Source organism: Cibotium barometz, chromosome 33, assembly GCF_041138505.1.
Source record: "Cibotium barometz isolate CiBa-2024 chromosome 33, ASM4113850v1, whole genome shotgun sequence".
Lineage (NCBI taxonomy): Eukaryota > Viridiplantae > Streptophyta > Polypodiopsida > Cyatheales > Cibotiaceae > Cibotium > Cibotium barometz.
The window spans coordinates 9,581,711-9,607,706 of record NC_141078.1 but is presented as its reverse complement, the minus strand read 5'-3'; the positions used below and the strand labels follow the sequence as shown (position 1 = coordinate 9,607,706).

Sequence of the window (25,996 nt, the reverse complement as noted above, 5' to 3'; positions counted from 1 at the left end):
GTATATGTCTGCCATGTCATGTGTGAAGTAGATGGTGGTGTGTGGCATCGGTATGTGGGGGACTGGTGATACCGGTGATCCGGCTAGTGAAAATGCCAAGTATGTATGATCTACCCCCATAGGACGAGGTGGGATGGAGAATGAGGTGACAAGCTGTGATGCCTCCAAAGAGAGAGAGAGAGAGAGAGAGAGAGAGAGAGAGAGAGAGAGAGAGAGAGAGTTAGAGAGAGAGAGAGAGAGACTCGTCTCAATGTCTGTGGAAGACCAAAAACTTCTATGAAACAAAACACATCACATTGCAAGTAGAAAGTAGAACATCATATTACATTCTTACCATAATGGTCGTGCCAAATCTCTGATACTTGAAAGGAAATGGAAACATTAAACCAAACTAAAATCATGACACAAAGACATCTTATTGTTCGTTTACTATGCCACAAATACATCTTATTATTTGCTTACTATGCCACTAGGACATGCAACAATTATAGCATCATGAGATTAGGGTCGGCTGTACATGCACCTCTTGAGAAAACTTGCAAGGGGCACCACCTCTTCCTCCTACATGCCACCACCTCTTCCTTTGCCTTGGCAATGATTTATTCTTTAATCCTCATTTATGAAACAAGATTCAACAAGGTGGGCATCCTTAAGTAATCAAGGAAATTGAAGGCCTCCAAAGTGTGGATTGCAAAAACGAGCTTACCCCAACACAAATGAGGCAAAAGGTGTCCAACTCACTAAATTTTAAGATACCCAATGGTCCTACAGAAGCCACCCTTAAACCCGAAGAAGATTGAGGGCATTGCATAAGCTCCTCTAGCATGTAAATTGCTTGCATTAAACCAAACAAAAAGAAGCTTGCATTAGACTTACAATGCCCTTGGCATGTTATGCTTGGCATGGCCCACGGCCCATGAGAAGGTTCAGACTTCACACATGTCCAACCACAAGATGGACATCCTTGACCACTTGGTTGATTGTCTTAGGTATGGCAAGCTCCCGCCTTCAGATGCAAGCATCTGCATGTCAAGGAGCTGTTGGCATCATTTGCAACCAGCCTTTGTTACCTTGATCGATCAAGCCACCACGTGACGAACCACCTTGAAATTCTTGAACACATTCGAGATTATAGAAATTCCAATGGATGATGCTCGAATGAGCCCTACACTCTAGCCAAAAACCAACTTTCTATACCTGTATATCTCTATATTTTATAAAAAGAGAGTTTCACGAAGCTGTTACATGGTCGAAATTGGGACCAGTTTGGAGGTTTGAGGAGGGGTAGGCTCCTACCTGTCAAAGACGGTGAGGTTATTGGTTTATTATTACAATCCTCGCGTGGCCTTATCGTGAAGTCAGGGAGCTGCCAAGTGTAATGCTACTCTCTCTCTCTCTCACGTACACACCAAAGCCCCCCCCACCACAGACACGGAGGCATTATTTTGCTGTTCGCATACCCGAACCTCAAGGCAGGATGGAGCTGGCGAAGGGGGTTAACTCCAGCAGCATATCAAAGCTTCACAATATGGACATGGCCACTATGAATGCTAGTAGCAGGGGTAGTAACGGCACGACCATTTTCCCTCTACCGCTCCCGTTTGCAGCAGCACGCAATACGATCAATAATAACGTTCGCCTCTCCTTGCTCGTGGCCCTCTCCTCTCAAGCTGCCCTTCAAGCTCAGCGCAGTGAGTACTTCGTTTTCCCGCCTTTTTTCCCCATTTGGGTCTTGTGTGTACTTCGTTTGAAGACACTGAAGTAACCCCTCCCTTTTTTCTTTTTGGGGAGAAAATTTAGTTACTTTTTCTCCATCCTTCTCCTGAGTTGATAAGCACTTGAAGCCTGAAGGCATGGAATTACCCTTTTTTGTGAGAGAAATAATCATACTTAAAAAATTATAATTAAATTCATTTGGGTCTTTATTTGGCTCTTTTCTTCTTTTGGGCCTCTCTTGAGTTACCCCTATTCTGTGAGGTGGATTAAAAAAAGAAGACGAAGAAGTTTTTAATCATTCATTTGCCATGAAAACCATTATTATATGTTGTAACAATTCGAACATAACCATAATAATTTACCATTTTATTATTCTGTTGTAATGACTGGTTTTGTCAGATTTTCAAAGCTTCACTTCAGAGGCTATCAAGTATGTGAATCCAAGAAGGGGTGAAGCAAGGAGTCTGGAAGAGGCATTGATGTCTGGTAAGATTTCAAAAGAAAGGTTCACCATAGGCCTACCTTGCTTAGGCTGGTTACACCCATTTCCTCCCAATTTTTGTTTTGAATAGCTAATCAAACCGCCTGAAATCAAAACTTGGGCACTTACCTCTAACACACCAAAAGTTGCTTTCTCTCTACTTGCTGAAGACGAGGATGCCGCCTGTTGCCCCATAAAAACTGTAAGCCTGGGCAGCCAAAGGAGTCTGGATATGGGATGGGCAGGCAGAAAAGAACTAATCAACACCACCCTTGACAAGAGGGTCCAGTGTTCCACTTTTTGCAAGGGCATTTTGCTGTGTATAAAGCATGCCTTGTCAAGTTACAACTTTTCAAATAGTTTGGTTGACAACACATGCCCATGCTTTGGGCAGGTAATGGAGAGGAGGATGGCTATGTGTAACTAGCCTTACCTTCGTTCAAATAAAGCTGGCGCTACATATGCCTATCCTTGCCTGCCCATAGGCTGCCCATAGGCTGGGCAGGCATTGCTGGCCAAATATGGAAGGTATTTGGATGTCCCCAGCACGATTTTTACACACACAGATGGCTGCAAAAAGGGCTTCAGGCTGTGGGGCCCTGCCACAAAAAAGTGCAGGTGTCTTTTGATTGGATGAAGGATGGTTATCCACCATGCCATTCCTGGTGTTTTGTGGCTTCTCAAGCTTTTGAAAAAGATGGGCATGAATTGGCGTCCTAGTCAGCAATGTAATAGATGGGTGGATAACCTGTGTGGGCAAAAGATTCACGCCTGTGCTTTTCATCCAGGCATCCAGATTGCTTCTCCAGGTTGTGCATGATGGGCAGACCTTCCATGTGCAACCAGTGGTTGTGGCAGCTCTAGTTTTTTCGAAACAAGATTTTATATGTAGGGAAAAAATTCATTGTTTTTATTCTGACACAATAGTCTGGATGCTCACATTCCCATGATGGCTTGCAGTTCCTGACCTTGAAACCATTCCCTATCGAGTTTTAAGAAGGGAGGAGAGCTATGAAATCCGGGAGGTTGAGGTTTGTTATTACTTTTCTTTGCCTATGCCTTATCAACAATTGGTGGATTTGTGATGATATACATTGTCTTGCATTCAGTCTTATGTTGTGGCAGAGACTGTTATGCCTGGGACGACAGGTTTCGACTTCTATGGCTCCTCTCAGGGGTTCAACACCCTAGCCGCATATCTTTTTGGCAAAGTATGCTGATAAAAATAAGTACTTCTGTACATTTGAAAATGCAATTACAAGTTCTTCATGAGAATGTGCATGGTTGTTAACATGGTTTTCTTTCTTGGAATCTAGAACTTGAAAAGAGATGAGATGGAGATGACGACACCCGTACTTGTTTCAAGAAGCCAGTCTGAAGGGGAAAAGATGGATATGACAACCCCTGTTATATCGCAACAGGTTTGTTATGTGTCGATTTACCGGAATCTGCACACTCGCTTCTTCGTAATCCTGGTCATTCATGCTTTCTCTCAATGTTGCATATAATAGACAAATGGTGGACAATGGAAAATGGCCTTTGTGATGCCATCGAAGTATGGCAATGATCTGCCGCTACCAGTAGACAACTCCGTTACAATCCGAAGAGTGCCATCGAAGGTGGTTGCTGTGGCAGCTTTCTCAGGTTTCAAATTCAAGTCTACTGTGTTGCTCTTCATAGTAGTTCTCCTGCTTTTGTAAATATTACATTGTGGAGGGGCCATCTTTTGTTCTTGCAATAGAATGCTTGATGCTGTCGGGTTTTGACTCATCATGCGCCTGTTGTGTGATTCAAAATTGAATTTGATTTTTAATTGTTATGATTGCTGTGCTCTTTTTCTAGTTTTTAACTGCAGAGAATTTGTTCTTGCTTTTTAGGGTACGTGACAGATGAAGAAGTAAAACGCCGAGAACGAGAGCTCAGAAAGTTACTAGAGAAGGACACTAAGTTAAGGTTGAAAGAATCTGCCCAGGTGGAAGTGTCACAGGTGTGTTAAAACTTTGAACAACCTTTGTGTCTTCTCAGCTTTATACATGCACGTACATACATGCAGCATGCATACATACACACTCCTTAAAAGAAACATTCACATATTCGAAAGACAAATATTAGCTTTTTTTGTTTGACAAACCCCCTTTGGAAGTTGCGTCTCCTAAATATCAAATTTGAAGGACCAAGCCTGTAGGTAAAGTTTTCATATCTTTATGAAAAGAACTTGCTGAATTGAGTTTGTAAGGCACTAATTTAAGCCTTCTAACTATAATCCATCCAGGTCACATTCGAACTCTAAGCTCAGTGAAGCATGAACTTGAGTCCAAAGGAAGTATGTGAGAAGGTGGCTCCTATGTTCCACCTCTCCCTGTTTTGCATCTTGTGTTGAACAGCTGAACTTGTTTTTGCTGAATCACAGGTGGTATTTAGCAAGCGCACAATCACTTGGATTGTGATCACAATCATGCTTTACCAAAAACATATGCCTGGAGGTGGATTATAACCCTCAGATAAGGCATTGACATTAGTTTTTTTTTAATTTTAAAATTATTATTATTGGGGTGGGGGGGGGGGGGGTACACTGGGGCTTGTGATGCCAGAATATGCAGCGGTTGCCTTGGGTGAGTAAAGGACCTGGACTCCCAAGTACCTAGGAAGGTTACTTGTTTATCCTACATAATTTTTTGAATTGTCTTAGTGGCATTCTCAATGCCCTAGGGGTGTATGGATGATGTTTGTCCATATGAAACAGTTCTCTGCTGGAGGGTAGCCATGCCCTCTCTAGTCTCTTTGTAGTGCACCTGCTGAATGTGCCAGGCTGCAACGCTGTTGACAAGCTCCCACGGTGGGTCCATGAGGGTCAGTGGGGTTCAAACCACCAGTCTTTGTGGTAGTGATGGTGGTAATCCAAAGACGTGTGAGTATCACACGTGGCTATCGCTGTCCTTTTAGAGAAGGGCTGGTTTTGACTCTATGGCCCATGCAATGGTGCCCCAAGTGAAAAGGAATTGCTACACTGCCCATTGTGAACTGCAAAGAATCCTTCACCAAATGTGTTGTGCCTACGGGCAAGCCCAGAGGCAATGTCTTTGAGCCCTTGAGGTGGTTGTATCTAGTGCAAGTGGTGGATTTGTTGGCTATTGCTAGACAAGTGTCCTATTGGATATCAGTGCTGCACTCTCATGTTGTAATACCGGTAGCTCATGTTTATATGACGCTTGTTATAATGAGGAGTAGCCATGGTTGAGCATTCTCGTATTCACATGGGACGGTGACCCCAAGGCTAGGAAAAATCCCAGAAAAATATGCAAAATAGGGGTGGCCAGCCCACAATCAAGGGCCATACAAGAGGGACCAAAAGGACACCAGAAATGGGCAGAAACTGGGGATGAATGTGCTAACAAGCCGGTCCTCCCTTACTGATGGGCTGATGTTCCATGCCATCTTGGTTGGGTGGTGTGGCCATTGCTTCTCGCCCATAGGAAGTTCCAGATGAGCCGCTATCCTTGCCTTATGCATGAGGCATGAGCATGAGAAGGACCATCAAGACGTGATGTACCACAAGGAGGTGAGGAGGGTCTTGCAACCCGTCTTGGCCGAGCATAGCCAAGCTGTGTAATCTAGTGGGAGCTCTTGAAGGGGTTAAATTGTGTGCGTTAAATTGTGTGCCTTTATTTTTAGTGTTTAATTGCAATAATAGTCATGTGTGAACCCTCCCGATCGGTTACGCCAACCACCTAGCACGCTTTTTATTTACTAGCCCATTACAGATTTTCACTACCGTGAATGTGAATATTCCCAACAATTCCCCCTGTAGTGGTAATGTGGTAATGCGTGTATGTACAGAGTTATGTCCCAAATGACAGGAAGTCCAAGACTTGTCGGAAAGCCTTGAACTTTACTCGTGGTCGCTCTTTTTTCTTTGCCCTTGAAGCTTGGCCCATTGTTGACGAATCATCTACAAAGGATGGATGTCTAGCATTGGCTTCATCTTCATGCTTGATTTGTGGCAGCTGCTCTATACTCAGCTCCACAAGGATCTTCTCTTCTAAGGTTCCCTCCTATACTTGCCCACTTCAAGCATGTGTTGTGCTCTAGCCACAAGAACCTATATCCAAAAGAAACCAGAAGGTATGCTCTTCTACAGGTGACCAATGGTATGATGATGGGAATTGGTTCTTATGGACACCACATGCCCTGAATGCTACAATGTCATGCATACTAGATTTCCTTATTGCAACTTCTTGGTGTGTACAAGAAGAGCCCCCCTGTGATGAGAGCTTCAAAACACCTTCAATGGCACCAACATCACTGCGAAATGTTTCAGCCCTGAAACATATCACCTCGAAATGGGGCAGGAAACATCGAAACGTTTCACACCCCCCCTCGACAAGTGCTTACTGAAACGCTCAACTGAAACGGCTACACACACACACACACACACACACACACACCCCCAACATACATACATACAGACATAAATATGTACGTCCACACATAAATATGTACATACACATATAAATACACACATATAAATATAAATATAAATATAAATATAAATACATGTATTTATGTATATATTTATGTGCGTACGTACATATGTATGAAATAATCTGAGAGAGAGAGAGAGAGAGAGAGAGAGAGAGAGAGAGAGAGAGAGTTGAAACTGAGAACACGAAACGGTGTTTCAGAAATGGCGTTTCAAGGTTTCATGAAACGCCAATGGCACCAACATCACCGCGAAACGTTTCAGCCCCGAAATGTTTCACCTCGAAATAGGAAACACTGAAACGTTTCACACCTCAACAAGTGCTTACTGAAACGCTTCACCGAAACGGCTGTCAACACACACACACACAACATACATACATACATACACACATAAATATTTACATACACATATAAATACACACATATACATACATACATATAAATATAAATATAAATATATGTATTTATGTATATATGTACGTGCGTACGTACATATGTATGAAACAGAGAGAGAGAGAGAGAGAGAGAGAGAGTTGAAACTGAGAACACAAAACGGTGTTTCAGAAATGGTGTTTCAAAGTTTCACGAAACACAAAACGCGTTTCAAGCTTCAGCGTTTCAAGATTTCAGCCAAGCTGAAACGCGTTTCGTGGTGGTGACCATGTTCAATGCAGATAAGAAAAAATGGAAGTGGATGCCACAAGGCCTGGAATGTGTTTACAACACCGGGGATCTGTAAGGTACACTGAGAATATACTGGATTTAGGATGTCGCGACCGAATGCACCAAGGTCTAGATGTGCACTTAACTGAACTTTGTTGCTTCGAGAGGTGCGCAAATCCAGGATGTTCTGATCGAAATGCACCAAGGTCTTGATGTGCGCTTAACTGAGCTTCACTGCTCTAGAAGATGAGCACCTAGCTGCTCCGAAATGTGCGCTATACTAGCACTGAGAAGTGTGCTTCACAGCACCACGATTGCACTAAACAAGAGTGCCTGGGATGCTCCCACTCCACTGATTTCCCCTTATAAACAAGAATCTCTGAAATTCACAAAAAATATGCCTTTGATTTTCCCAAAAAATTGATATATGCAAAAAAGCCCCAAAATTGTGTGTACCTTTGTGTAAACAAGATGTTGGTGTGTACTGATCCTACTCTTTTTTTTTTCTTTATGCTCACCAGAAAGTCATAAATATACTGAAGCCTTTTTTTTTTCCCAGAAAGGAGACTTCTATTAAGTATGATAAATTTTACAAAATGGAGATTTCACACTAAGCAAGGTGGAGATCTCAACCAATCAGGAACCTTGTGCTGCCAATAGGGTCCCGAATGAGAGGATGTGAAAAAGATATCAATGTCCCACTCTCTCATAAACTGGGCGTGCTTCCTCTCCGCAGCTCTCGAAGATCCCTGGATTCTGGCCCAAGTAGCCATAATGGTGTGAATAATATCACTCCAAATCTTGCAAAGACACTGAGAAACAAGAACGGGAGTATCCTCAATGGCCTCAATGCATCTAGCCTTTGAGATATTCCAGGCTGAGATGCTAGCAATAATCTTCCAAGAACTGTCTAACCTCTGTGCCGGAGGGACAAAGTGTGAAAGTGGCAAATCTTGAAGACAACACTGCCGAGCAACTCCTTGCCTAACCAAAATGGCCAAGCTCCTGTCAGTCCCCTCGAACCTCAGCTGAGGCCCAGACTGTGTCAACCAAATGATAGAACCAAAAGAAATGATAGCATCCCTCTTAATCCTACCAAAGACGTGTGCAATCGCAGACCAAACCCTCTGTGGTTCCCTGCATTTCCCATAAACAATGGTAAACTGACTCCGAAACTCCTGCACATCTAGGGCATGCTGGGCAAGCACAAGTAACAGACCTCCACTGATTGGTGGCCAGACCACCATGAAGGGAAACCCAGATAAAGGAGGAAATCTGTGGCTTCCTATAAGAGTGCCACAATCTCCGCCAAAATGCCCTCTGAATGTCAATCGAAATGCCGTAAGACTTCCAATGGGGTCTAAGAGTAGGGACACTCTGAATGTGTCCCAAGATAAGCTGTCTGGCATTCCGCATCATATAAAGGATTACAAGCATCCTTCCACTCCCACTCATCGGGGTCCAAGGCAAATGTCTGATAGGGCAGCTACCATACAACCAAAGGCTAACACTCTCTGTGATCATGCCTTTGGGGGGGGGGGGTCAACAAAGACGTGCTTCCCTAACCTGCCAACAACTCTGACTGGACGAATCTGGGGGCCCTTAATAAGGTCCTGCACATCACATCTCTCTAGCTGCCATCCATCCTGTACAGAAAAAAAGACCGATACATCATCCTCCCTAGGCAAGGAGATACCCATAACCTGAAGAGGAACGCCTGTCCCCAGAGAAAACCCCAAACCAAGAATGATGACGACCTTCCAAAAAAGATCCAGTAATCCAGTGGTTGGGAATGGCTGCATCAATCTGTGCAATCCTCCGGCTAGAACCTCTCAAGTGCTGCGTGATATAAAAGGGTCTCCCAGCCAGCCCAGAGAATATGCATAGCTGCCCCAAGAGGCCTACCATGCCTATCTAAGATCAAATCATTCCATAGAATGGGCTGCCGGTTAGCTTCCACCGTTGAACGCGGGGGGATGTGTACCAAAAAACTCCTTAGGCAGTCCCGGGCCCGTAGGAGGGACCTAACCAGGGGGGATGAAGTGAAGCGGTGAACTACATCTGAAAAAATAAAGCGTGAGCTGAGAGTCCGATCACCTCCGTGAACAGGGACACACTTCGTAATCTGGTGCATGAGAAAGTCCTTCCACGGCTCAGTGAATGGAAGAAAGCTCTTAACAACAAGCTTACTGTGCAAAGCCTTACATTGCACCTCGGGGTCAATGATATTCAATCCCCCTTCCTGCTTAGGCCTTATAATGGTTCCCAAGCAACTCTGGCCCTGGTGTGTGCATTTCCATCAAGCCTTGACCAAAGAAAGTTTCGAATAAGGCGACGAAGCTGGCCAATGCAGCCCTTATGAAAAATCCAACCCAAAGCAATAAACCAAGATGTGGCTAGCAAAACTTGGTTAACCACCAAAGCTCTAGAGGCCTAGTCGAGCTTCCTCCTACTCGAGTGATGAAGTTTGCTTTTAATGCTTAAGAGCACTGGAGCAAACTGTTGTGCATGGGAGATGTCAACGCCCACCTGACAACCAAGGTATCTGGCAGAGCATCCTCTCTCAATCCAAGTAAGACCAACATATGCACCCCAATCTGCAAGAGGAGAATCATTGATCCAAAAACCAATTGATTTATGCCAATTGATAGTAGCTCCTGCTGCCAAACAAAAGGCCTCCAAGGTTGTCCAGAAAGCACATAAACAAGCATGTGAAGCCTCAAGGAACAATACCGTATCATCTGCTAACTCAGAGTCCAAAAACTCTTCCTCCGTGCATCAAGGCAGCCTGAGACCCACAACACCAGGGGCAACCCGAAGAACTCAGCTACAATGAGGTACAGTAAAGGGGCGAGGGGACAGCCCTGCCTCACCGATCAGGAAATCTGAAAATGCTCGCCACGCCTCCCACAAGCTAAGACAATGCTATGAGCCTCCCTGTATAGGCAGGACACCCCTCTGATCCAGCTTTGGGAAGACCCCATATGTGCCATAGTGCCCTAATCCACTCTGTCATAAGCTTTTTCAAAATCAAGCAAAAGAATGGCAAGAGGCTGCTGACTGGACTTTGCCCACTTGACAGCTTCCCTGAAAGAAAAGATGTTATCAAATATACTCCTTCCTTGGAGAAACTCATTCTGTGTATCATGGATAGTCCTTTGGAGAATCGACTGCAACACTCAAGGCTTTAGCTAAGATCTTATATGCAGATCCAAGGAGAGTGATGGGCCTCAATTGTTTAATGTCAGTCTTGTCCCCACTCTTGGGGATAAGGTGAATCAGCCCCTCCGTGAGGTAAGGCGGCATCATACCCGATAGCCACATTTCGTGAAGGGCAACAGTGATAGCATCTCCAATATGATCCCAAAAAAGAATAAAGAAGGCGGGAGAAAGACCATCATCCTCTGGGCACATTTCCACATTTCCTGAAGGGCAACAGTGATAGCATCTCCAATATGATCCCAAAAAAGAATAAAGAAGGCGGGAGAAAGAGCATGTAGTGCGTGAAGGAATTCATCCTTCGAGAAAGGGGCATCCATGGAAGAACACATAGCATTTGTAATGAGCTTGGGCATGCACTCCCAGACTTTCTGCCGTGCCACATCTCTCGGAGGAGAGGGCACCTCTGCAGTCAACAAAGACCGATAAAAATCTGAAACAATACCCCTTACCTTGTCAGGCTCAATCTGAACCTCACCCTGTGAATCCTGCAAATACGTCACAGAATCCCTGCTATGGGAAAGCCTATGTGCTGAAAAAAATCTTTGTTGCATTTGCTACCCATCTGAGTCCAAAAAGCCTCGCTCGCATGAAACGCGAACTCAGCCCTCCTGTCCATGGCCAATTGCAACTTTGCTCTAACTGTGGTCAAGAGGTCTGTAATCCAAGACGCATGTGGATGCTCTTCATGTTCCCTCTGAAGAGCAGCAATCCTATACCTAATAGCTCTCTCCTTGTCCAGAGCCTCCTTCTTCTTGGACAAGGCACCGCTATGATAATGATGGCTGGTCCTCTCAAGAGCCAGCGCAATATTATGACGAGGATCAGGACCATCACAAGATCTCCATATCTCTCTGATCTCAAGGGAGATGTCAGCATCTAGATAAAGATAGTCAGGGATACGGACACAGGGAGAGGCCGAGCGAGCCCCAGGCTCCTTGAGACACAAAACGATGGGGAAATGATTGGATTTGGTGATGCCAGGCGTAATAGCAATGGTGCCTCCTCTGTCCAGGGACCAATCATCCACATAAAATCTGTCCAGACATGCAAAGATGCTCTCAACCCCGCTCCTGCGATTATGCCAAGAGAAAGATAAGGAATTTGGCCTTCTCTAGAAGTCATCCTCAGTCCAGCAATCCCTGCCAAAGAAAGAGAGCGTGAACTTGTCCCATGAGGCTCGCTCCAAAGGGTGTAAACCCCCTTCGCGTCCACCCTTCTTGTCAGAAGGTTGCTCAACCATATTGAAGTCTCCTCCCACTATCCAATGATCAACCTGGGGAATGACATTTGTAATGGTGTCCCAAAAGGCCACCCTTTCACCTCTCATGTTAGGTGCATAAATATTCAAGATTCCCAATTTCTAACCCTCATGCATGATCAAGATCCATTGCGCTCTAGCAGAGATGATAACACCGTGCCCAATAACATGAGGCATAAGAGATGCTGCCACACTGAAATGCAAACACCCTCTCTAGTCCCAACAGTCGAGGACGAGAAGGTGTGGCCAGAAAACATCTTACCAGTTTTGCCACACTGAGATCTATCCAATTTGTGTTCCTGCAACAAAAGTATATCCATAGACCCTCCTGTAACAGCAGGGTGAAGCTGGTCCTTCAGAAGGCGCTTCCTACCATGGGTGGGAAGCCCTCCAAGGCCCTGAACATTCCATGAGACGATTCTCATGGAAGAGAAGAGGGTTTGACCCCCGATCTAAGAAGACGATGGGCTGCCTGAGGACGCCTCCCATAATGCTGGAGGACGGGATAATCCACGGGGCAAAGTCCACTGACATGCCCTTGTCCAGGGCCCTGCACAGAACTTGCAAATGTACGAGAAACTTGTGCGCCCTGCGGGGCATCAAGGGCAATGGCATGATGCTGAAAATCCTGCAATACATGATCCCCACTGCGCTGAGCATCCTGCATATCGCCCCCTCCAAGTAGAGAGGACTCAACAAAATCATCATGATCTGATATATCATCTCCCTGCAAAGAAGCATGAGTTGATACATCTCTCTACCCAGAAACATCATCTATCTGAGGTGCAAGATCCGAGGTCTTCCCATCAATCGCACCAGGGGGGCGGGTGTGAGAGATAGCTCGCCACACCTGGCGGACTGTAGGACGGGAAGGATCCAAGGGAGGTGGTGCCTGAGAAGCACGCTTGCGAGGCCTCGTGCAACCCCGAGCCCGAGGGCAATCTCTAGCAAAGTGACCGTGTTGGTGACAAACGTGGCACTGATCGGGTTTACCTGCAATCTCCATACGTTGCTTCGAAAGACCACTAGGGCCCGGAAGCAAAACATAGTCCTCAAAAAGCTCACAGGCACGGGCAAGAACCATGACCCTGGGGACAGCATCCGTCGAGGCAGTAACCACCTGGACAGACGATGTCGGCAAAGTGTGGAGGGGGGCACTTGAAGAACCAGCCCTAAGGCGGACCCGATGGCCTCTAGCATAGGCCAATATGCGCGAGGAAGACCTGGGAATCTGAGAGTAATCGGGAAACGGTTCCGGTCTTCCTCAACAGGGTCAAAATAGCTGGAGTAGGGAAGAAAAAAAACCTTCCTCGGGCCCAATGGCAAAGGGCTGCCCTTCAAAACCTTTGAGGCTGCGTCCTCCGAATTAAAATCCACCTGGAAGAAACCTCTTCCAAGCAACCTGACATCTCGAAAGTGTGGAGCGAGGTCGGAAGGCAGAGCCGCCAGGACCCAATCTCGAGCCTGGAGACGGGAAGGGTGAGATCCAAAGATTCTGGCAATGAGGGTCGTTTTGGAGTCTTTCTCGATTTCGGTGAAGAGGACCACGAGCTCGTCTTTGGAAAAAACAATGGTTCGCCCGGCCGAGGGAGAATGATTAGCCATGATGCTAATCGAAAAAGAAGGCCGACTTGAACCTGGATGAGGAGCAATCCGAACCAAGGGGAAGAGGCAGGCAAGGAGGCCTATACTGAAGCCTTTGAATAACCGGCATTGCCCACCTTGTGGCTGTGTAGGCAGCAGAAGACTATCATGATCCAGACTCCAGAGAGAAGCGGGGGCGTGTAGGCAGCATCAGCACCTCTGCGTATCTGCAGAAGACCACCAGGCAGCAACACCGCTTCTGCCTTTATGTGTTTCAGAGATGTTGTAAACCTCTGAGCAGCAGTAGTAAGTGTGCCTCAAGGCTGACCAACAGTAGACAGATTGCATTTAGAAGACCTTGAGGGGGGTGCAGGCAGCTGACAAGCAGTAGCAACTGTCGCCCTCCAAAAACAGCCAGGCGGCGGCACTGGTGGCTGAGATAGGCGGACTCGGGTGGCTCAGCTGGAATCGGCAGACCTTTTCCACTCGCATCACCCAGGTTGCCCGGTGGTTGGCCGTGTCACCTGAACTAGCAGCGGTGGGCTCTGAGGTGGCGGCTCCTCTCGGCTCTGAGATGGCGGCAGTGGGCTTTGAAGTGGCAGCTCCTGGCTCTGAGATGGCAGTGCTGGCATATGTGGTGGGTGCTTCCCTTAATCCCCTTGATAATCCTTATTAATCATGTTGATAATCATGTGCTAATTGTCATCTTGTCTCTCCCTCTCTAGTCGTGCCTCACCTTCCACCAGGGACTGGTATCAGAGCACAGTTGCAGAACGCCATTAACTGCTGCAGAACTGAGAGCCAAATGCCACCCTAGAGCCGACATGTCAAGGCATGATGCCAAGTGTCCGTAAGAGGCGTCACCTTTACACATCATTGCTTACATAAAACCCTTCTAAGGGGATGTTCCCACACATAAATGGACCTACACACTAGTGGCTGTTCACACACACTAGATTGCTTTATATAAGCCCTAGTTCACACACAAACAAGTGCTAGTTTACACAACCACCTAGCACCCTTTTTATTTACTAACCTAGTACACATTTTCACTACCATGAATGTGGAAATGCGGTCAACTAACGGGCACAAGTGTGGGGCAATATCTTCATGAAGGTGTGACTCTTGGTTGGAGAAGGCCTTGGTCTCTTCTCCATAAGCCGGACCGCCAACGTCAAGGCGAGTTCTCATTGGTCCAGTCCCCATTGGCCCAATGGAAGGGTGAGGTGCATCCACTCAGATAGCATGGGGAGGTTGAATGATTGCGGCCACGTTAATCCGCTGCTAGCAATTGTCTCTCAGTGTATCCCTTGGTCCTCCATGCACACACATCATAAGCCTCTAGCCAACAATGGTGGGAGCTCGTTAGCAACATAGCAACCTAGCATGTTTGGCAGGCATGCTCCAATGAGACTAAAGAGGGCACGGTCACCCTTCTAGCGGGGATCATCCACTTCATGTGGATAGACATCCACCACACCCTCCATGGACTAAAGAGGGCACGTGCCGGTCACCCTTCTGGCAGGGACCATCTGCTTCATGTGGACATACATCCTCCACACCCTCTATGGACTTTGGGAATACGTACAAGGCGATTCGGAGATTATGCGGCAAATATATGCAGCCTTCCTATGCATTTGGACCTCGGTTCCCTTTCTCACCTAGGGGATGTATATTTTGGCATGAAATGCTCCCACTATATACCCCCCCCCCACCCCCCAAATAAAAAATAAAATAAAAAAAATAAAAATAAAAAAAAAGAAATAGTGTTTCTACCTCTTTAGAGGGTTGTAATCGGCAGATTCTCTCTTTTTTTAAAAAAGTGATGGAAGGATTCTTGAAGAAAAAAAAGTTGGATTATACAAATGTGCAAAGGCTTTCTACTTGGGGCATACATGCACACCCTCACTTTTGAGTTCTTCATCATTGCCTCATAGCATTTGTGCCAATTCATTGTATTCTTGTCCAGGTGCCCAATGAGCAGCCAAGTGCAGACAACATTTTTATTATTATGGTGTGAACACCCTAGATTAGTGTTGGCCAGACAACGAGCCCAAAAGTCACTATAAATAGAAGGCTATGTCTGAGGGTCATTTATTGTGCTTATTCTTTCTATCTTTAGTGGTGCATTTGCCCTATCAACTACTTATTTGTTGCACTAATTCTTTCTATTTGCTACATCCCTTAGTGCTAGGCTTCATTATGGCTGAGTCTGCCTTGTATCTCCGGAGGTTTGACAGAAACTCAGTACGAATGGCTGTGTGTGAATATATGCTGTGTGTGTGTGTGTGTGTGTGTGTGGAGTGCGTGTGTGAGAGCATATCTTGATACAGAGTTCTACACCCACTATTGGGCACTGATGATGTTAGTGGGGATGTCGTAGTATCTAGTCCATACTATGCATAATGGAGTTGATAGTTATTGTCATGACCTTGTGAAATGGGTGCAGCATAAGTGTGAGCATGGTGGTTGGTGAGCAAGATAAATATTTAAAGGTTCATATTTGGGGCTAAGGTTTATTGACCCGTGTGTGGACAACCCCAAGTGTGAAGGGGGACCAAGGAATTAAAGTTCAAAAGGTTTTATAACCTTGGGTGGCCCCTAGGAAGGTTTTAAAAACCTTGAGTGGTCCCTAGGCTATTTATGGGGGGGTAAAGGGGGGTATGTCATGACCCTGTGAAATGGGTGCAGCATAAGTGTGAGCATGGTGGTCGGCGAGCAAGATAAATATTTAAAGGTTCATATTTGGGGCTAAGGTTTATTGACCCATGTGTGGACAACCCCAAGTGTGAAGGGGGACCAAGGAATTAAAGTTCAAAAGGTTTTATAACCTTGGGTGGCCCCTAGGAAGGTTTTAAAAACCTCGAGTGGTCCCTAGGCTATTCATGGGGGGGGCTACTCTACTTTTTGAGCACACGCCTCTCTCTCTCTCTATCTCCTGCTTTTGGGAAAAAAGGGGTTGGCAGGCAGCGCTGAATATAGGCCTGGGAAAACAGCTACAGGGAGCTCTGCGCTGCTGGTCACAGGTTACTTTTTGGAAGGGCTGCAGGCGGGCTGTACCACTGAGGCTACAGGGGAAGCCTAATACTCCTTTACGCATGCTTTTAGGAGATTGAGTTTTCATCATCATTTCATCCACATACAGATGGGCAGTCGGAAGAGGCTAATTCCATAGTGTTAGATCTTCTCAAGTGCTATGAGTCAGAGCACAAGCAACAATGGGAAAAGTATCTTCCTTTGGTGGAGTTTGCTTATAACAACACCATCCATACCTCAACGGGCAAGGCGCCTTTTGAGATTATGGAAGGAGGGAAGAAGATACCATCCGTTTTGCACACAAAGTATAAGATCTTTGAGGCTGACTAGTATGTGGATGAACCTTATAGGAGAGTTAAGTTGGCACTCCGAAAAACTCAGCAAAAGCAAAAGAAGGCAGCAGACCGTCACAGGCGTGCATTAGAGTTTGCGTTGGGTGACTGGGTTCTTTTGCGATTTGAGAAAGCTAGGCTCAAAAAGATGAAGGGTAAAGAGCGCTTATTCCCTAAGTTGAGCATGCGCTATTATGGACCTTTTCAGGTATTGCAAAAGATTGGTGAGGTGGCCTATCGTTTGAAGCTATTAGATCACTGAAGGATTCACAATGCATTTCATGTGAGTCTACTTAGACCTTTCCGAGGAGATGTTCTTGAGGATGTATTAGATGAGGCTCAGCCGGAAGTTGAGGAACTTGATGAGGTTCTTACCTGAGCAGATACTGGCACATAAGGAAAGAAAGGTACGAGGTAAAGTTTCCCGTCACTATCTTGTGAAGTTCAAGAACTATTCACCGATGGATGCGAAGTGGATGGAGGAGGGTGAGTTAGCAGATTCACCTTAGGTATTGCAGCTTTATCTCGATGCCTTTGAGTTGGAGCCGGCTCTTGCTACGGCTCATTCAGGTTCAGCGGAGCATAGGCCTGGAGCATTGCCTGATGCTCAAGAGGGGGGTAGCACCTCCACTCCCTTGATACAGATAGGCTCAGATGTCATCTAGAGGTCGCTTGGTGCAGCTTTTGTTTCACCCGAAGGTACTGACAGCTGACAGTACATCTGCTTATGGGACTTCTATGATATGTGTACTAGTCACATTGGATGTTGTGGTTGTGTATTGTTCACAGTGGTATACAACTTAAACTATTACTACACCATTGGTTTGCAGTGAATGTTGTTACATATGCATGGCTTAGAGAGATTGGGACGCTGATCTTGCCATATTGTACATTTCACTTTTAGTTGGATCACATGGTTGATATCTTACTGTATTGGGCAGCCTTTGTTATGAGTGTGGTTCCGCTTTGGATGCCTTGAATGCAATCGAGGACGCTTGCTAGTTTTCAAGAGGGGGATATGTCATGACCTTGTGAAATGGGGGTCGGCGAGCAAGATAAATATTTAAAGGTTCATATTTGGGGCTAAGGTTTATTGACCCATGTGTGGACAACCCCAAGTGTGAAGGGGGACCAAGGAATTAAAGTTCAAAAGGTTTTATAACCTTGGGTGGCCCCTAGGAAGGTTTTAAAAACCTTGAGTGGCCCCTAGGCTATTTATAGGGGGGGCTACTCTTTTTGAGCACACGCCTCTCTCTCTCTCTCTCTCTCTCGCTTTTGGGAAAAGGGGTTGGCAGGCAGGGCTGAATTCACTCCTGGGAAAACAGCTATAGGGAGCTCTGCGCTGCTGGTCACAGGTTACTTTTGGAAGGGCTGCAGGCAGGTTGTACTACTGAGGCTAAAGGGGCAGCCTAATACTCCTTTACGCATGCTTTTAGGAGATTGAAGCTGGCTTCTGTGCTACGCTACAGGGCAGAGACACAGGCCAACTTTTCTCTCTCTTTCTTTGGCTTTTGGAGGACACAACTGGCTGCTGTGCTGCAGATAAAACAGGCGCCTACAGAAGCTTTTAATCTCTCCTTTGCTTTTGACAAGAAGCGGACTGTCAGCTGGGAAGCGTGGACTGTTAGAGGGGAACACAAGGCTGGACAATAGGTTCTCTCACACGTTCTCTCTCTCCCGGCTGCAAGACAAGAGGGCAGGATAGTATGGGGCTTTTCCTCGTGTCTTTTCTCTCTTGTGAAAAGCGACACAAAGACTGTAAGTTTCTCTCTCTCTTTGTGAGCAAGTGGGACTGCAGGAGGTGTCTTATGGAGTCTCTCTTTTCACTGGCTCGTGACTGTTCCGGAGTTGTTCTCTCTGGCCCTTTGTGAGAGGAAGGGTTCGGCAGTTCAGAGGGTGGAAACAGGTCAAGGTTGTGGACTGATTTGGAAGAGTTTTGTGGACTGTTTTCATGGCTGAGTTTGTGGCTATGTGCATGGTTCAGTCAGATGCATATTCAAGGCCTCATGGATGTACTGACTTAGCATATTAGAGGAGATAACAGTGGGGTGTTTTTGGGACAGAAAGCTTTGTGTAACCTCTATGCTAAGAGGTCCAAAGGACTGGCAGATTGGACTTGCAGACATACGAGCCATGAATGGCCATGTAATCATTTAAACTTTTCCATTGAAATTGAATAAAGAAATACTGAAAGGGGCGCCAAGCTTTGGGGCCAACAGGTGTCGTTCTCTTTTATGTGTTGGAGCACTCTAGCTCCTATTTATTTGTTTTATTGGTTGGACTACAATTGGATTGGGTGACTGCTAGTCTACCGCACTTTGGTTTCTACCAGAGGCTAGTTTTAGTTATATAGTCTTGTGGGTTGACTACCATGAGTATATAACATGCATGTTTCTAAAAGGTGAATTTGGGCATGTTTCTGGATTCATCTAGGTATATAATTCAGCCGTACTAGCGGACATGCAGATTTCACATTGTGAAGTTTTCGTCTGAGTTGCGGCCAGTTGATATTGTGCTAATTCTTTCTATCTTTAGCGGTGCATTTGCCCTATCAACTACTTATTTGCTTTACTAATTCTTTCTATTTACTAATTCTTTCTATTTGCTACTTCCCTTAGTGCTAGGCTTCATTATGGCCGAGTCTGCCCTGCATCTCCAGAGGTTTGACAGAAACTCAGTACGAAGGGCTTTGTGTGAATATATGCTCTTATGTGTGTGTGTGTGTGTGTGTGTGTGTGTGTGTGAGAGCATATCTTGATACAGAGTTCTACACCCACTATTGGGCATTGATGACGTTAGTGGAGATGGCGTAGTATCTAGTCCATACTATGCATAATGGAGTCGATAGTTATATAGTCTTGTGGGTTGACTACCATGAGTATATAACATGCACGTTTCTAAAAGGTGAATTTGGGCATGTTCGTGGATTCATCTAGGTATATATACTCTTATGTGTGTGTGTGTGTGTGTGTGTGTGAGAGCATATCTTGATATAGAGTTCTACACCCACTATTGGGCACTGATGACGCTAGTGAGAATGTCGTAGTATCTGGTCCATACTATGCATAATGGAGTTGACAGTTATATAGTCTTGTGGGTTGACTACCATGAGTATATAACATGCACGTTCCTAAGAGGTGAATTTGGGCATGTTCTTGGATTCATCTAGGTATATATATGTGCATGAGGGTCATATCATTCATTCATCATTTATTCATTATTGAATCATTGAGAGTTTAGGAGATGAGCTACCATTGAGTATGTCTATTCCATTGTAAATAAGTCATGCGTATGAAAACATTAGTAGTTAGGACAACTCTACTATATCATGTATGTGCAGAGGTCAAGACTCTAATTAGGTGCTAATCTTCAGATCTATCGTGATAAGTTAATCCTAAATTACTTCTGCAAAGCACCCATGTTACATTGGTATTATAGCACAAGGTTTTGATGGAGGAAGGGTTGTATTGTTTTTCTCATAAAGGCATGGAGATCCATCGTGAAGAACTCCATCATCATCAACATTTTCACCTTAGGTTTGCATTTACTTCTTCTAGGTTGCGTTTTGTAAATTTGTACCATATAGCTCTTGTGTGTGCAAGGGGTGCTGAGCCAAAGGGCAAGGAGGACCAAGCACCATGTAAAGGGTGGATAGAGCAAAAGCAAGGCAGGGCGGCCCATTGGTGATTCCAACACAGCCGAACAAGGGTAAAAGAAGGTGCATCAAGAGGGGACTAGCGGTGGCACCTAACGCAAGATCGAGGAGAGCATAAGAGTGGCTGGAATCAGCCTTCAGCAAGGCTCTCTGTAGGGCCATTATCTGTTGCATAGCCTTGCTGTACTGATCCACAGCACTAAGCTTGCTTAAGAACATTGATGCTAAATAAGCATGATTAAGACAGAGGAGAGAGAAGAAGAGAGAGTATTTGGTGTCATGGTTTTTTTGTATTAATATGGTACAAAAAGATTACATGATGCTTGTACATGACTTAGGGCTATGGTCAGCCCCATGGGGGTGACCCTGGCCCTTCTACATATCTTCCATGGGACAAAGCGTTAAGTTCCACCAATGAGTTTTGAGGCCTTGTGAGGAAGGTTCCCACGTGGATAAAATGTGCACTGCAGGCTCCTTTCCATTGTTCCATCTCAAATCGCGTTTTATTAGGAAATGTGTGAAAAATATGAAAAGGCTCCTCCCTGTCATTGTCTATGGAGTCATTTCGCATAATATCTATATACCTCTGCTGCAGTGATACCTGCGAACTCATTGTCCATGAGTTCTTGATCTGCCTTAGAAGGATGGAGGCCAGTAATACCGATATCAGATGCTCTCAAGAAGTATCATGCAATATCAAAGCATTAAATTCAAGATCTCTGGAAACTTTAGGAAGACGGGGGGATAGACTCAAAGATGGCACAGCCATCATCATTGGAGCTGTGATGGCCTGCATCTGCAGCAGAGGTATATTCAACTTGGAATAGTCCCTGGCTTGCAGGTCGTCTCTGAGGTGGCCACAAGCTGGTCTTCTCACTGCAATGGTGCCTACTAGAGTCATTGAAGCAAGGGAGGTAGATATTAGCTGAAGTTCTGCTCTATAAAAAGAATTTGAGGGTATCCTTTGTAGGGGACACAGAGCGGTTGCCATGGAGTCTTCCTAGGGTGGTTAAATGCTGATAATGGCGTTCACATTGACTAACGTTGGAAGGAAAGAGGGTGCCCAGATGGGAGAGGATGTTGAGAAAAAGGAAGTGGATTTGCATGCAAAGGAATAGAGAGGGGGGAATGAAGAAGGAAAAATGAGGCCCAAAGAATGGGCTGATGAAAGGAGAGGCAAGGGGCGATGGTGGTTAAGAACGCTAACTATGCCGCATATGATATGTGAACTGCGTGAGATCTGAAAATCCTGATCCAGGATAAGTATGTTAAGTACGCTGCTTTTTTAAATACATATACACATGCGTATATACACACACTAAGATGAGCTGATTTCAATAAATACAAAACTTATGCTCATGGGAGCATGTACGATCTTATATATGCCCATTGATTTATCAAGATGAGGCATGAAATTTTCAACCCAATGATCCCACGGTCGGAATTTTTTAAGGGTATGGAACTGCAATAGTAATGTTTGTACTATAGGAATAGGACATAATGTACGAGTATTGAATGCAACAATATAAGGGGCAGAAGGCAAAGGAGAGGTGGGGCTGCGAAACTGTGGAGAAGAGAAGGGTGGGGCCAATTTGGATCGTTGGAGGAAATAGGAAAGAGGGTCCGATGCAGAAGGGGGAAGGCAGATTGGCAGGGTAGAAAGGGAGCTCACAGTGGGGCTAGAGGAAAGTGTCGGGAATTCAGATAGCAATGGGGCTCCACTGAGTGACCAAGGTCATGCCTCCACTTAAATAGATGCTTTTTAAGACACAGTGGTTTGCATCTTGAGAGGGGGTGTAGAACTGACAAAGTTGCTAGGTTGAATGCCTTATTTAAAGGATAGCTAAGCCTAAAGATGGCAAGCAATTGACTATGTCTACATTGGCTGCTCTCTTGCTTTGGTTTTATGTGGCTCTCTCAAAAAGGACATTGGCTTCTCTCTTGCTTTGGCTTTATGTAGCTCTCTCAAAAAGGTGCTTTAGTGTGTACATGTGCAACAAAAAGTACAAGCAGCTTGCATTCCCAAACAAGTGTATGACAACTTCCATTCCTGAAATTATGTATGAAAGTTTTTGCAACCATTGGTAGATGTAAGCTGTCTTAAGCCTCGATCCTTGTGATAGTTAGCTAGTTTTATCATTATTTAGCTGAGATATTAAGGATTTTTATGTCATTTCCATTCTGCTTTGTTTTCATTGAAGAGAGGATTTCGTGAACTATAGAGTGCAAATATTCATGTATAAGCGTTTGGCGGATGCAGTTCAACCCACCGTTTACGCTTCCTTTCATGCGCCGCAATGAAATAGCATTGGAAGTTGTGCATGTCGATTCATGAGTTTGGATATGCTTGTCAAGATAGAATGATCTTGTGCAGGGGGATTTGGAAGGATCCTAGATCTAAGCTAATGTGATGTAAATTTGTAAAGTGAATGACTTGATCAAAAAATCTGAAGGGAAGAGTACATGGGAGGCCATGGAAGTCTCTCTCATCTAAGTGTATTCTAGTGTACCAAATTATAATAGCTGATCGAAGTGGCATAATTCATGTGTGCATGATGTTTGTTCTTTTCCTTTTGCATGTGTGCAGTATATGGTTCTTTTTGGTGTGGAAAGATTATGATGTAAAATGGTCACAAAGTCAAATTTTGTTTCTTTTGTTTGCCTAGTCTATTGTAAAGTTGCTCCTTTAAATAAAAGGATGAGCATGGGAATGGTAACATTAATTGATAGAAAGGAGTTTAAATAATCCAATTGAAAGGATGGTTGTTTGCTAGGAGCCTTGTTTTGGCTTACCTCTCAGTGATTAGAACTTTCAGCGATGATGGTTTCTCTCTTGATGTGTTGATCCAAACTAGTCTTGCACAAGGCTTTTGATAAACTCCCTTATCAAGATTTTTAAAATTCAAATTTTTTGATTCTGAACTTAGTATCTCATTTTAAGCACTTAGGGTCCCTTGATATCCAATTAAACATCCAAGAGAGCATGCCCATGGGTCCTCCGCTATTCAAACAAGCACCTAAGGGAATGCCAACAACATGCCTCAATATGTACTTTCTCCAAGCACAAGCATAATCAATGCTTTGGCCATTAGTTGCATGGTCAATTACACTGGCTCCAATGGTACACTTGCCATTGTGTTTGGCCATTTAGTTTTCAACAATGTGGTTATCTCTTTGAATTTGACTACTTGAGTGGATGATCCCTTGAGAAGTAACTCCAAATAACTTCATTCATTCGAAACAATCAGCTTTGGATGCACCCCTTTAACTTGGTTGCCTCTTGCATTTATTCTTGACGATAATGTAATGTTTCATTTGTCCACTTTTTTTGCACTACATTACATCTTAATGTCCTATTTGAGGTCGAGCATGAACATTAATTAATTAGCACCCTAATGGGTGCTAATTAATTATTGTGTCCTAAGTTCATCATACAAGGCCCAAGTGATGGAAGAACTGCATGCAACCCCTTTGGTGGGTCATATAAGATCTATCTTGTACTATACCTAGATCATCATATACAAGGCTAAAGCGGCATGCAATCCCTTTGGCGGGTCAATTGGGTCTCTACAAAACCTTTAACAAAATAAATAAGAGTTTCTTTTGGAAAGGGATGTGGGAAAAGGTGCATGCATATGTCACAGTATTTGCCGTGGCAATTAAATAAAGATTCAACACACAACAGGGGAGGATTGCTTTAGTCTTTATCTATTCTCGAGGGAAAGTGGACACATATATCTATGGATTTTATCACGGGATTTCCTCGTTCGGGATAGCTTGTTTGCACAGTGGCGGATTGGTTGACACAGTTTATTCCTACCAAGATCACTTAATACGACATCTATTGTTACAAGACAATTTGTGGAGTTTGTATTCAAGTTGCATGGAATGCTTCAACACATTGTAAGTGATAGAGATGTCAAGTTTATGGGTTCATTTTGGAGAACACTATTTGACCTCATGGTTGCCAAATGACTCTTAGCATTGTCTATTATTTGGGAAAACGGATGGGTAAACAGAGAGTTAATAAGTGGGTGTAGACATACTTGAGACTTGTGCCATGATACGTAACATTCATGGAGAATGAATGGTTCATTTTGGTAGAATTTGCTTACAATAGCCAAAATCATGTAAGCATTGGCATGTCGTCTTTTGAGGCTACTTATGGATATAAAGTGAATGTACCAATGGTGATCAACGAAGAAGAGATTGTAAATCAAAATGTAAAAGAGAAGGTAAACTCTTTTACAACAATGTAAGAACGGCTTGAAGAATGCTCAAAGGACTATGAAACAATATGCCAATGTCCATAGAAGATTTGTGGAGTTTAATGTGCGCGATTGGGTGCTTTTATGCATACCAAAATCAAGATATGCATCTCTTAAGAGTAACACAAATACCAAGTTGGTACATAGATACTATGGTCCATACAAGATTGAGAGAAGAGTTGGGTAAGTAGCCTATAAGCTAATGCTATGGACAACTACATGCATACATGATGTGTTCCATTTCTCTTGATGGGTTACCTCCAATGAAACGCGGAAGGTATGATAGAATATATACCAAAGAAGGTGTTGGGCACTAGAGAAAAGGTATTACACAATCATTCTTTGGTGGAATACATCATCAAGTGGATGGATTTGCCCATCGAAGAGGCTTCATGGCAATCCACCTCGATCTTGGAAGGATAATGAGGACATTTCGGGTGCATTTGATGGGCCAAATGAGGAGGAATAACAATGATTTTACTTCTTGAATTTCTTGTAAATCACTGTTTAGAGAGCTTTATACCAATTGGGGATTATGATACTTGCATTTAGAAGTATTGGTAATTGAGGTATTATCATGAAGAGCAAGTTTTGGCATTGTTTCAAAGGCATAAGATGCAGTTTTCAGCCGTTGGAGACGATTTACAACCATGAGTCACATGAGGATGCTCACATGTTGACTTGAAATGTCACCCACTCATATGCTTTGTGGATATGGTGCACAAGCACTTATATGTGGAACTCTAACTAGATGTTACAAGGTTTCGAGGACAACCTATGGGTAGGGATGGTTTGTAAGAAAATGCTAAGGCTAAATTATTAATTGGTCAAATGGGATCATGGACAAAGAACTTGTAAAGGGAAATGGACCAATAAAGGGACCATGATCATGGTCCCATGTGGAGGCCAAGGCATAAGTGAGTGTGAACATGGGGCATAGGTGTATAAGACAATTATAAGTCCTAATTATAAACAACTCATAATCACTTTTGATCAATACTAATCATATCTTGCTTTGCAAGCTTCCATGGAGACCTTCTTCCATGTCTTAGAGTCCATGTAAATGATGTCTACATACCTATAGACTCCATGTAAACGAGTATTCTCTCTCCCTTTCTTTCATAAGAGATGGTCCTTTGCTTTGGTTCTCTTTCACAAAATGCGAGGAAAGAAGAAGAAGCTATTGCAAGAAGAAAACCTACAATCAAACCTATGTAGCATGCATCCAACAAGACTCAATGGAATACAAGCAAGCAAGAAGAGGGAAGAGGAGATCTCACAAGCAAACTATTACAACAA

At 44.3% G+C, this 25,996-nt stretch overlaps 1 protein-coding gene across 2 annotated transcripts; it reads left to right on the top strand.

Annotated features, from left to right (window-relative positions):
* Positions 1-1,331: 1,331 nt before the first annotated feature.
* On the top strand, positions 1,332-22,994 carry LOC147619271 (SOUL heme-binding family protein). Of its 2 annotated transcripts, none has more exons than XM_086772930.1 (8): positions 1,332-1,691; positions 2,116-2,202; positions 3,158-3,228; positions 3,307-3,408; positions 3,514-3,618; positions 3,709-3,841; positions 4,075-4,184; positions 22,631-22,666. In XM_086772930.1, exons 1-8 carry the CDS (start codon positions 1,379-1,381, stop codon positions 22,649-22,651), a joined length of 942 nt encoding a protein of 313 aa, XP_086629056.1. In that variant the 5' UTR covers positions 1,332-1,378; the 3' UTR covers positions 22,652-22,666. The 2 variants fall into 2 exon arrangements, with proteins under 2 accessions (XP_086629056.1, XP_086629055.1); XM_086772929.1 differs by lacking the exon at positions 22,631-22,666 and adding an exon at positions 22,690-22,994 and having other exon boundaries at positions 1,338-1,691.
* Positions 22,995-25,996: the final 3,002 nt, after the last annotated feature.

What these genes read in the sequence shown, in the direction of transcription:
- LOC147619271 (XM_086772929.1), top strand. Translation starts at nt 1,379, where the DNA reads ATGCTACTCTCTCTCTCTCTCACGTACACACCAAAGCCCCCCCCACCA. An exon ending in GGAAGAGGCATTGATGTCTG is followed by an intron (nt 2,203 to 3,157) that starts GTAAGATTTCAA and finishes GATGGCTTGCAG; the next exon opens with TTCCTGACCTTGAAACCATT. An exon ending in TGCTGTGGCAGCTTTCTCAG is followed by an intron (nt 3,842 to 4,074) that starts GTTTCAAATTCA and finishes CTTGCTTTTTAG; the next exon opens with GGTACGTGACAGATGAAGAA.